Source organism: Heloderma suspectum, chromosome 4, assembly GCF_057233095.1.
Source record: "Heloderma suspectum isolate Gila_16-S chromosome 4, 16-S_ref, whole genome shotgun sequence".
In the NCBI taxonomy this organism is placed as follows: Eukaryota; Metazoa; Chordata; class Lepidosauria; order Squamata; family Helodermatidae; genus Heloderma; species Heloderma suspectum.
The window spans coordinates 230,020,185-230,032,869 of NC_139461.1; the positions used below are offsets into that span (position 1 = coordinate 230,020,185).

Genomic DNA, 12,685 nt, shown 5'->3' on the forward strand with positions numbered 1-12,685 from the left:
TTATTGGCTGCATTTGGTGCTAGGGTTTGCCTGCAGTTCTCTAAGGAAACACCATTCAAAAAATTATAGGACTAACTTGACATTCAGTTAAATACATCTTTTGCCTTAAAAGTTGCCCTGCAGTTCTTGTTTCTTTTTGAGGGTAGTGGTCCTGTTAGTCTGTTCATAGCAAAAATGACAAAGCATCCAGTGGCACCTTAAATGTGGGCCCTAGTCCATGGAAGCTTATACCACAATACCTTTGTTATTCTTTAGCCCCATTCCATGCAGGCAATGTGAGGACAAGCAGGCTGTGGGTCCCCACCCCATTTTTGTGTAGGCTGCTGTATGCCCCAGCCATGGGCTGCTAAGGTTTGGAGGTGCTGAGATAATGATAAGCCAGACCCAGGGTTGCTTACAAAGAGACTTTATTGAGTACTTACAGCACACAGGCATACCCAACGGTTGGATCAGACAGCTTCTCTGAACCAGAGCCATGGGGTAAAATGGGAGACATGCCATAAATGTCAGCAGTGAGGCAGCATGACAGCAGCAAGCATTAATTAGCATTTATCTGCAACGTTCCCAGCATAGCCTAACAGTGCTTCGTCAGAAGAAAAACATCATAACTTTCCCTGCACAGACACCTGTAGCTCGGCATAAACTTACCCTCACTTCTCAGACACTTTCTAGGCCCTGATAAGATACTACCCTTCGTTAGCATGGAATGTGCTGAGGCCGCGCTATCGACCTGTGACTCATCTCACATGCTCAGAGGCCCGCTAGAAAGGAAACTGCACTTATAACGAACCTAAGCCAAGCATTGTGGAGCTCTAGGCCCCTCTAAAACTACAGGTGACTTGGTTACAGGCCTGGGGCTAATACAGCTGCCTGCATGGTTTAGAACTCTGATCGTCCAGGATTCTAAATTGTGTGGGCAGCTGGCACAGCCCTGTACCGTGGGTTCCCTGAACACGTGGGAAGCTGGAAGGCACGGTGTGAAAACCAGGAGGGAGCTAAAGGCCCCACAGCCTCTTTGCACCCACATTGCCCCTTTCACATGAGTAACCACTGGACTGGGCTAAAGAATAATGAATTTATTGTGGTATAAGCTTCCATGGCCTAGAGCACATTTTGTCAGATGCATTTGACAGAGTGAACTCTAGTCCATAAAACATTATGTCACAACACATACCTTAGTCTTTACTGAGCCAGAGGAATCCTCATTGTTTCTTTTTGAGGCTTTCAGGCAGGGCCGGCATTAAAGGTAGGCATAGTGGGGCACCTGCCGAGGGCCCACACCCCAGCAGGTAGGGGTGTACGAACTCCACCTACCCGAGTCTGCTGGGGGGTCCGTGGGGGGGGAGGCGATCCATTCCTCCCCCCTGGAATCCTCCCTGGCCAGCTCCGCGGCAAGTCTGCAGAGCCGCCAGCTAGGTCTGTCCGCTGCCGGACTGCAGACGCAAATGGCCATTTGCGTCGCTGCTCTTCGCTGTGATAGACTACGTAAATCTTTATGTAGCCTATTGCATGAAGGAACAGGGACACAAATGGTGTATTTGCGTCCCTGTTCCCTCGTTACGTAGCCTATCACAGCGAAGAGCAGCGATGCAAATGGCAGTCTGGCAGCGGATGGATGCAGACCCAGCAGTGGCAGGTAGGATCCAGCCAGCGCAAACTTCGTGGGGTGGTGAAGGTGAGTGGTCTTTTCCGCCACGGACTCTGGGGGGGCCGGATTCTTAGAACTCATTGGAGTCCGTGACAGAATTCTCCGCCATCCCTACCAGTAGGGTCCCACTGAGAAGAGTCTCCCAGAGTTGCTCCTCCTTTTCACCACTGCAACGTGCTTATTCACCTGCCTGTCGCTCTGTCCAGACAATGGCGGTGGTGAGAAAGAGGAGCAGTAGATGTCACTGCCTATTTACTCACTGGCTGTCCGCCTGACAAGCAAGCAAGCAAGAGCAATATTGAGAAAGAGGATGAGGAACAATAGTCGCTGGTGACAATGGCACTGAGAAGGTAGACTCCCTGAGGGAGGGCCCCATTGAGGGTGTCTTGCCCAAGGGCCCTGAAAAACCTGGAGCAAGTCCTGCTGTCAGGTCTATGTGAGGTTTTGTTACTCCAAAGCTATTAGAGTAACTGAAGTTTTGCCTTTATTTTTGTAAGGAGAGGTCTTTTCATGTCCAGAAGCAAAGGGGTTTGGTGCGAAATATAAACAAGAAACGTTTATAGAACACCTTTGGTATGTGAATTGCTTTATCTTGTTTGTTTTCACAACAACCCTGCGAGGTAGGTCAAGATTGTTTCTTATTTGAATGATGGGGAAATTGAGGTTGACAGGGAGCCTGCCAAAAGCCACCCTGGAGCTCTATGTCTGAATAAGGGCTTGGAAACTGTTTCTTCAAGATGAATCCATTTCCTTCAGTTGATGCCTGCGTTTGTTCTAAATCAAGCCAAGTCAATTGATCCATTTGAGTTTTCTCAGGAGTTTGGGTTCATCCAAAGTAGCCCCATAAAAAGATGTTGATAGCCAAAAGAACTACAGCATTGACATTGCAAACAGCTTTCCACACTGGCTCTTCCTCGATGCTGGTAAGCTTCTTCTCAAGGGCAGCTTCCTCCTCTCTAGTTAAAGGGGGCCTGGAGTGCCTGGAAATTCCACAGAACCAGAAATATAACCTCTTCCAGTAAGGCTGCTTTGCTTCTGTAGGGAAAATATGAGGTAAAGGAATGATTAGGTATTGTTTATTTATATGCTGTGCTGATGTATGTGGTGTTTTACCACAGGGGTGGGCAATTGTAGCCCTCCAGATGTTGGTGGGCTATAACTCCCATTTGTCCTAGCCAGCACAGCCAATGGTGAGGCATGATGGGAGTTGCAATCCAGAAACATCTGGAGGGCCACAAGCCCACCCCTGTTCTAAACTTTATGAAGAGGGAGGTGAAGTGTGTGGAAGATAAGAGCAACAAGGGATGGATGTGGACAGATGTATTTATATGCACCTCATGAGCCAATCCTGCTAACTAAAACTGTGGCAATCCAAAGTAAAACTTTGGCTTCAGAAAGGTGGCATAAAAATACAATAAATAAATAGAAACTACTGAAAATATCACTTCACTTTTCCCTTCTTTGAGCAATGTGAAGTTCATGGTGGACTGAGGTGAGTAGGCCATCCTTATGGTTTTAGTACAGTGTGGCCACTGTGCTGATTGCTGGAGCCAAGAGGGCACTGCATAGCTGGTCCATGGACTGCACCTTCATCTCCAGGAGGAGATGTAAATCCTCTGCACTCCAGCATTTGCTTCCCCTAGACCAGGAGGTGGATGACTGCAGTCCTAGAGCCACACGCAGCGCATGGCCTAATTTCAAAAGCCGTCTACAAGCAATCAGTTCAGACCTCTGCCAAGAGCAATCTGTTCCTTTCCAAGCAGCCTGATGGGCAGGGGGAGGGGGGGAGGGGGAGAGAGAGAGAAGGAAGTGTCCAAGGGAGAGAGAGAGAGAGAGGGACAGCCTGGTTCACTTTTGGTTCTGGCCCCACCCACCATCAACATGTGGCCCCAAAAGATTACCCGGAAGGGAGTGCAGCCCTTAACAGAAAAAAGATTCCTAACCCCCTACCCTAGACTATAGCCTGACTATTGACACTAACAGGTAGGTAGCACGTAGATCCCTCAAGAACTTCAGAATAAGTGGGAACACGCAGACATTACTGGATATTCAGCTATGAGAAGCTTATTAATGAGTGTAAGTGGACGTCTCACTATTGGATACTTAGCTGGGAAGGGCAGATAATCTTGAATTGTTGTCCTTCAGAGTTCCTTCAATGAAAGCCCTCAGCAAATTAATCAAATTTACATCTTGATTAGTCTCAACGGGGGCTGCTCACAGAGCATTAACTCCATATGAACCAATCTATGTGCGTCTGCAGGTTTTCACTCTACAACAGAGGTGGGGAAATTTCTTCACCCCGAGGGCTGTATTGGCTCTGGGTGTAGTATGATGGGGCTGCATGTCAGCTGTTGTCAGGGTCAGAGCCCAAAGTGGGCAAGACACCTCCTCTCTCTCTCTCTCTCTCTCTCTCACACACACACACACACAAACACCTTATGCTCACTCTCATGCACACATACCATTCATGCCATTTCACACATGCACCCACCCTTCTCAGCCTGCCTTCTCAGCTGATGCAGATCAGCTGAGGAGCGTGGTGCTTGTTTTCATGCCCATTGCATCATGCAGGACTGGAATGCTTAACCTCCCCTGCTCAATTTGCTGTGCTGGGGATGAAAAGGTGTAATTCCTCACAGTGAATTAGGAACCACACATGGCTAAACAAGACTTTATACAGTAGACGTATGCAACACTCTTAGTCCTACCATTATTTTTAAAGGAAAAGAGCAGAAGATAGCCTCCCATGACTGCCTGTCATCAGGAAACATGTATGGATATATCTACCATGTCATGTCTAGTTTGGCTTAAACTCTGGGACAAACAGATAGTATGAGGTTAATTGGAGTGAGCTTTCCATTCAATCCAGGTCAGTTATATTAGAAGACATTCTCCGCTTTGATGGATCCCTATACATATACATTCTATGCATGTATATGTATACACACAAACTTACACATCTGATAGGGGAAAACAGGTAACATACCTCCATGTTCTCTATGTACTAAATCTCCATTTTCTGACTGCATAGTATCTAAAACATTTTCACCCTTGGTGGAAGTCATTTCTGTGCTTTGGCAGTAGTGGTTTTCCAGGTCTTTTTCAGGTGTTTTGCTGTGTCTAGTCCACCATGTTAATCGGGCAAGCTGGATAATTGCAAATTAGAAACAAGAAGAGGAAAGTTATAGAACAGTTACGTGTCCCAGAGCTCAAGCTTGCATGTGATGAATTGAGGTCTAGCCAGATTTTCAAAGGGCAAAAAGTAGGGATGGTGGAGAAATCCACCACGGACTCCAATGAGGCCAAATTCTTTAGAATCCACCCCCACTGGAGTCCGTGGCGGAACGGACTACCCCCCCACCCCTCCGGGACAGAATCTACCTGCCGCCAGCCGGTGGGGTCCATCCACTGCCACCATCTGCTGCTCCACTGCAAATGGCATCCAGCGTAGCAGAATCTTTACGTAGCCTATTACTGCAAAGAACAGGGATGCAAATGGTGTCCGCTACGCAGATGCCATTTGCATCCCAGCGGCTGGAGCTGGCCAGGGCCGGCGAGGATTCCGGGGGGGGAGGAATGGATCGCCTCCCCCCCTGCGAACTCCCATGGACCAAAGGTATGGGGGTTTCATACACCCCTAGGAAAAGGAAACGTGGCCATCACCCTACATTTTGTACATATTCTCAGAAGCACAATAGCCCCCAGTATCACAAACATATAAAACATATAACCCATTGCTGTTTTGGGTTGTTGAACAAATTGGAATTAGATATCTTAAAATTTAACAGAGACAGCTGGATTAGCTAAAGGCCTTCATGAATCATATCTTGTATGTAGTTTACTGTAGTGGGTGTTGCTGTTTAAATATAGTGTGTTTAAACTGTATACACAGTGTATGCTATGGTTAAATAAATAAATAAATAAATAGAATTTGATACAGTTTATAATTTTGAGTGTTGTCATGTTAGTATATATTTAGTATATATTTAGTATATATAAAAAAGTATATATTATTTATTTATTATTTATTTATTTATTGCATTTATACCCCGCCTTTCTCCCTCTCGCAAGGAACTCAAGGCGGCTTACATTATCCTCCTCCTCACCGTTGTATCCTCACAACAACAACCCTGTGAGGTAGGTTGGGCTGAGAGTCTGTGACTGGCCCAAAGTCACCCAGTGTAATTTTGTATGGTTTTTACAAATTTCCCCTAGATAAAGATTTTCCTCAAAAGGTCTTGGGAACCAATTCCATTTCTGCAGCTGTCTCTTTTTGTTCTTGGATTTTTCTACAGCTTCTTAAAAATTCTGTCTGTTGTGTTGAGTGGCTAAACTCCCACTGCTTCTCTTCTTCAAATTACCCTCTCCAAAAGCAGCTTTTCAAAGAAAAAGATTAAAATGGCACAGGGGCTCCAATATAGACATTGTTTACTTGGACTTCCAAAAGGCTTTTGACAAAGTCCCTCACCAAAGACTCTTCAGCAAACTTAGCAGTCATAGAATAAGAAGACAGGCCTTCTTATGGATGAGTAACTGGTTAAAGAACAGAGAGCAGAGAGCAGGAACAGATGGTAAATTCTCCCAATGAAGGGAAGTAAATGGTGGGATCCCACAGGGTTCTGTATTAGGACCAATGCTTTTCAACCCGTTCATAAATGATCTGGAATTAGGAGTGAGCAGTGAAGTGGCCAAGTTTGCAGATGACACCACATTACTTAGGGTGGTTAAAACAAAAAGGGATTGTGAAGAGTTCCAAAAGGATATCTCCAAACTGGGAGAATGGGCATCTAAATGGCAAATGCGGTTCAATGTAAGCAAGTGTAAAGTGATGCACGTTGGGGCAAAAAATCCCAACTTCAAGTATAAACTGATGGGATCTGAGCTAGTGGTGACGGACCAAGAAAGAGATCTTGGGGTTATTGTCAGGATTCTTTTTCCCCACAATGAACTTCAAATGCAGAATCAAACAGATAAGAGGCTTCAATCTACAGCTTTTAATCAATTACCACAAAGGGTCATACAGATGCAAATTCTCAGTGACTCTCAGTCTGCAAGGAAATGCCTTCAGGGGGTTCAAAAGGTAGCTGCAAAAATTGTCCACCATTTGAAAGAAAGTCGGTCTCACTAGCCTAACTGAAGGGGTGCTGGGAGGTCTCTTTCTCTCATGAGGCTTCTAAGCGCCGCTGTTCATGCAGGGCCAATTGGGTAGACCTTCTAAGTTCCGCCCCGGCCATCTCCTTCTTGGCTCTGCGTCTGCACCTTGCATCTATTAATTCAGATTCCCCAAACCTCACCCCTCCCTCTTCACTGTCTCTCACGGGGGACGGGGGTGAAGAGGGATTTTCCTCCTCCAGCTGGGCCTTTGAAACCTGAGGAGCCTGCCTAGCCATGTCTACAACTGCCTGGGAACATACCTTCCCCATGTCTGGCGGTTCTTCTTCAGAATCTGAACTACTCTCCCACTCCCTGCGCTCAGAAGCACTCCTGACAGTTATGGTGGATAGTTCAATGAAGATGTCAACCCAGTGTGCGGCCACTGTAAAAAAAGGCAAACTCCATGTAAGGCATAGTTAGAAAAGGAATGGAGAATAAAACTGCCAATATCATACTGCCCCTATGCAAATCTATGATGTGGCCACACTTGGAACACTGTCTACAGTTCTGGTCACCACATCTAAAAAAAAAGATATTGTAGAGCTGGAAATAGTGCAGAAAAGGGCAACTAAAATGATCAAGGGTCTGGAGCATCTCCCCTATAAGAGAAGGGTACAACAGCTGGGATTATTTAGCATGGAAAAAAGGAGGCTAAGGGGAGACATGATAGAGCTGCTGTACAAAATTATGCATGGTGTGGAGAATGTGGATATGGAGACATTTTTTCCCCTCTCTCAAAATACTAGAACCCAGGGTCATCCTATGAAGCTGATTGGTGGGCGATTCAGGACAGATAATAGGAAGGACTTCTTCACACAGCGCATAGTTAAACTATGGAACTCACTACCACAGGATGTAGTGATGGCCACCAATTTGGAAGGCTTTACCACCCTAATGGCAGAAAGCGAAGAGGATCTAAAGAGCCTCTTGTTGAGGGTGAAAGCGGAGAGTGCAAAAGCTGGTTTGAAACTCAACATTAAAAAAATGAAGACATTGGCATCTGGCCCCATCACTTCCTGGCATATAGAAGGGGAAAAAATGGAAGCAGTGACAGCTTTTACTTTCTTGGGCTCCAAGATCACCGCAGACGGTGACTGTAGCCATGAAATTAAAAGATGCTTGCTCCTTGGGAGGAAAGCTATGGCAAACCTAGACACCATAGTAAGAAGCAGAGACATCACCTTGCCGACAAAGGTCCACATAATCAAAGCTATGGTTTTCCCAGTAGTAATGTATGGCTGTGAGAGCTGGACTATAAGGAAGGCTGAGCACCGAAGCATTGATGCTTTCAAACTGTGGTGCTAGAGAAGACTCTTACGAGTCCCCTGGACTGCATGGAGGTCAAATCAGTCAATCCTAAAGGAAATCAACCCTGACTGCTCATTGGAAGGACAGATACTGAAGCTGAAATATTTTGGCCACCTGATGCGAAGAGAAAACTCCCTGGAAAAGACCCTGATGCTGGGAAAGACTGAAGGCAAAAGGAGAAGGGGACGGCAGAGGAGGAGATGGCTAGATCGCATCACCGATGCAATGAACATGAACTTGAGCACACTCCGGGAGAGAGCAGAGGACAAGAAGGCCTGGCGTGTTATGGTCCATGGGGTCACAAAGAGCTGGACACGACTTAACGACTGAACAACAAACAACAACAAAAAGGAGGTTGGACAAATTCCTGGAGGAAAAGGCTACTAGACTTGATGGCTATGTGCTACCTCCAGTACCAGAGGCCGTGAGCCTATGTACACCAGTTGCTGGGGAACATGGTTGGGAGGGTGCTGTTGTGATCATGCCCTGCTTATGGGTTCCTGGTTGACAGTTGGTTGGCCACTGTGTGAACAGAATGCTGGACTAGATGGACCCTTGGTCTGATCCAGCAGGGATCTTCTTATGTTTTTATGCTCTTAAGGGCTGTAGCTCAGTGGCAGAGCACCTGCTTGGCATACAGAAGGTCCCAGGTTCAATGCCGGCATCTCCAGGTAGGGCTAAGAAGAAATCCTGCCTGAAACCCTGGAGAGCTGCTTCCAGTCAGTGTTGACAATACCGAGATAGTTGCACAAATGATCTGACTCCGTATCACGCAGCTTCCTATGTTCTTATAGACATGTGTGCAAACAACACGTCATTTGCCCCTTACACTACTTGGAAAAGTAACTCTCAAAAGAGATCACTTATAAACGAACAGTACTTTTAATACTTTGAATTTCAGGCACAAAATCTAGAAAGTAGTTTCTAGCTGACACAAAAAAGTTGTATAAATCTCCAGAAGATTTATAGCTTTATTTAAATTATTTCAACCAAGATGAACATCAGGCAAGGCTAATCTTTCTTGTCACATTTTGCTAAATTGCTTTGATTTGATGATCCTCATCTTCCCTGAAGAATCCTTTTAGGAGCATTTTTTTTGTTACTCATTAAATCTAACTAAAATGTAATGAAGTTGGAGGTCACACTTTCTAGGAAGAATTTCTTTCTTCCTAGCACAAATGGCTGTTAGTGAATAAAGGTGAGGGGTGCATTAGGGTTAAATAAAATAATTGGGTTGGACTCAATGGTCTTATAGGTCCCTTCCAACCCTACTATTCTATGATTCTAGTTCTAGCAAAAGGTACAAACCATTTAATCCAATTTAAATGTAGGTATGACTAACGCTCTAGCTCTAAAATGCACCTATTTATTGGATTTAAACAAGATTCATGGCCAAGGCAGATACTTCATCCTCTTGTGTACAATACATATTCATGACAAAGTAGGGCTTCCATTGCTTCACCTGGAGTATTTCTGTCTTAAAAGTCCTGCAGCACCAAATGCATCTGCAAAATGGTCCTGCATCACCAAAATAAGGGGTGCCCCATTCCTCCATCAGTTGCTTGGACCACCCTCTTTCTCCTCCTTGTTGTTTCAAGCCCACACTACAGTTCTATATGCTACCCTAGGTGGGAGAAGAGGGTAGGTGAGAAGAGAAGTCAGGTTGCAAGGCAGGAGGTACAACTGCTGCATAGACTTTGGGGGCTGTAGAGCTTTTAAAGAGACAGACATCATCACCAGGTGAAGACCTGACAATGACTCATTTGACAAACCTGTCATCTGAATTATTAAGGATGTAAGAAGAACCCTACTTGATCAGATGAAAGACTTATCTACTTTTAAATAGTGCTGTGCTGAAAATATCTTCTACACTATTTTAAACTATTCCCATTCAATTTGATAGAAATCACTTTCAAAAACAAATTCAAAGGAGAAGAAAATCTTGGGGAAATTATCTTGGGTTGGGTTCAGGATTCTTGAGTTTACCTTACTTATGAGGTGGCTGGTGTGAGTGTCGTGCCTTTCATTATACAATACTCTCTCCAGCAGACTGTAGCTTCCTTGGGATCCTTCACACTGAGCTTTTATCCTGTGATTGAGATTGCTCCTTCACGGAAGTTTGCAGGCTCTTTACATGATGCCGTGACCCTCCAGGGCGTCTCCTGCACCAAATGCCCTTTGTTCCGTTTTTAAATAGATCGCAGATAATGAGCTATCAAATTACCCTGCTGTGTTCCACTTCAGTTTCCTTAATGAAAGGAGTAAAAGCGGCAAGAAGAGGACTGAGATCAGTGAAAGATAATGGAAGACTCAGATATGGGGAGAAAGAGGGGAAAGGGGGTGGGGGAAAAGGAATCAGGTGAAAAAGGGACTTCTTGTGATCCTGCATTTAAAATGGAAGCAGAAAGCCCCGTTTGAAATGCAGGATTTTAGGCTGGTGTAGAGATGCCCCTTGTCTGCTCGCATTGCAATTACAGCCCAGGGAAAGGCATCATGAGGTAATTCCTTCTGTAGGGCTTTTTCAGATCAGGAAGTGCAGGCAGCCTGGGAGGCTGCAGAGCAATGGAGAGATGTATAATGGAAAGCTACAACACACATAGCACCCTTGGCCACCTCACAGTGATTAGGTAAAGTCAAAAACACCACCAAAATAAGTTCAAAATAAATGATGAAATGCCCTGAGAATGAGGCAGAAAAATGGAAGCCACTTTCATGGGGGAAGAAAGCTTTCAGGAAATTGGCATAGCACTAGTTCCACCTGTTCCGTGGAGCTAGGCACAACACTGCCCCCTTCACATCTGCATTATGGAGGATGCAAAATGGGGGCTAGGCTGCCAACGCAGTTGATGCTTTTGCCACCTGCAGTGCCAACACAAAAAGCTCAAAAACTCTTAGGAAAAAACAAAGCTGTGCTACAACCCCTGCCAATGGTGAGCCCTACCTGTGACAAACTTGGAGAATTTCTCCTCCCCTTGGAAATATTCATTGAAATCGTCCCCCGTTTCTCTGCCCACAAATAGGGTGGAGAATGTCAAGATTCTTCAGGAGCTTGGCTTTTAAATGAAGAGGAACCCAATAATGTTGGAGACATTTCACAATTAATTAATATCTTGCATATTAAAATGTGGCTGCTGGAAAGTTATCCACTGGCCTCAGTATGGTATTTTAAGCCTCTCTGGGGGCCCTTGCTTGCTACTGGCTATCACCTCTCTGTATGTCTCATCCATTTTAGAGAAAAACTCTGGGTCAAGTCAGTGAACCAGACCATGGAGAATACATATAACACCTGCATAAACTCTCATGCACATTATTGCATTGTGCATTCCACTTATATACGGCACATGCTTACAACTGACAACTGCTTATGATATGCAATAAAAGATAACCATTTTCCATAGCTGCCCAAGACAAAGGCTGCACAAAATGAGTTTGCACCCATGTACTGTAGACAGCTTCAAATACCATGGCAGGAAACTAATGGCCTATCCAGTCTAGTCACCTCATCATCATGTAGTGCTATATTTTGATCCACTTCCTCTGCTACTTTCCATTTCCTCACTTCTCCTCTGACAAACCTTAAAAGAAACTTCGTAAGGATTTAGGAAACTGCCCTTGCCCGACTCTTTTTCTACAGTAGAGCTAGAATAAATCCTTCTTTTCCAAAATGCCATCTGGCATCTGGCAGTTGCATTTCAACTTCACAGTCTCAAATTTAATTGTAAGCTCCTTTGCAGAGTTTTCAAGGATGACATGACACAATATGGGCTACGTACAATGAAGACATATGAACTCTTAGGCATACCGAACAAATTCTTTGCATATTTGTTTTGTGGCACAGCATCCATCACCACAGGGATGGGACAGTGTCCAAAACAGCAGGGGAAAATGCTTCTACTTGCTGTTCTGAGGCTGTAATTCATTTAAAGCTTGGTGCATTGACAGTACTACTGAAACGCCAGATACAAATCTATCTTTCCCCTTCTGTCCATTAGCTATTTTCAAAGAACAAGGTCATAAGGGAAAGTTGTGCAGGCCCAGGTATGGTCACTCTTAACCCCTGGATTTCACAGAACGTTGTCCAGTTACTTTTGTTGACAATATGATCTGTTTGGAGGGGAATGTCTCTTCACATTTTCTTACAGTTCATAGTATAGAAGGGAAATTTAGTAGTATAGAATGGAAATTTTGGAGCGCATGTTTTGCATGCAAGAGGTCCCAGGTTCAATTTCTGACAGTTCCCAATAGGGGTCGGAAGATCCCTCTATGAAATCCCAAGAGAGCTGTTGCCAGTCAGAGCATATAGTAGATGGACCAAGGGTCTGACTTAAGGCAGCTTTTGATGTTCCTAATTCGTGATTAGACTTTAAATAAATTATGCTTTTTAATTCACCATCCAGTATGAATGCAGCAGAATTTTATTTATCCAAATAGCTGGGGGAAACCTGCAATATAGGGAAGCAGTGAGCTATTGATTGATTGTTTTAGTTATTCATTTGGTTTTATCAGCTGCCCAATAACAAAAGTTCTGTGGCCGACATACAATCCAAGTACAAATCACAATTAAAATAAAACAAG

General features: G+C 44.7%; 1 protein-coding gene across 6 annotated transcripts in view; it reads right to left on the reverse strand.

Moving 5' to 3' along the window:
- Positions 1-392: 392 nt before the first annotated feature.
- Positions 393-12,685, reverse strand: part of SLC5A9 (solute carrier family 5 member 9) — a 50,132-nt gene continuing 37,839 nt past the window's right edge. For 4 of the 6 annotated variants that reach the window (XM_084852555.1, XM_084852556.1, XM_084852559.1 and 1 more), the window contains exons 14-15: positions 4,635-4,794; positions 393-2,683 (exon numbers count right to left, since the gene is read on the reverse strand). In XM_084852555.1, coding sequence (XP_084708681.1) covers positions 2,475-2,683; positions 4,635-4,794 — 369 coding nt within the window. In that variant the 3' untranslated portion in view covers positions 393-2,474. The remainder of the gene's footprint in view (positions 2,684-4,634; positions 4,795-12,685) is intronic. The other 2 variants (XR_014790560.1, XR_014790559.1) reach the window with 1 other exon arrangement.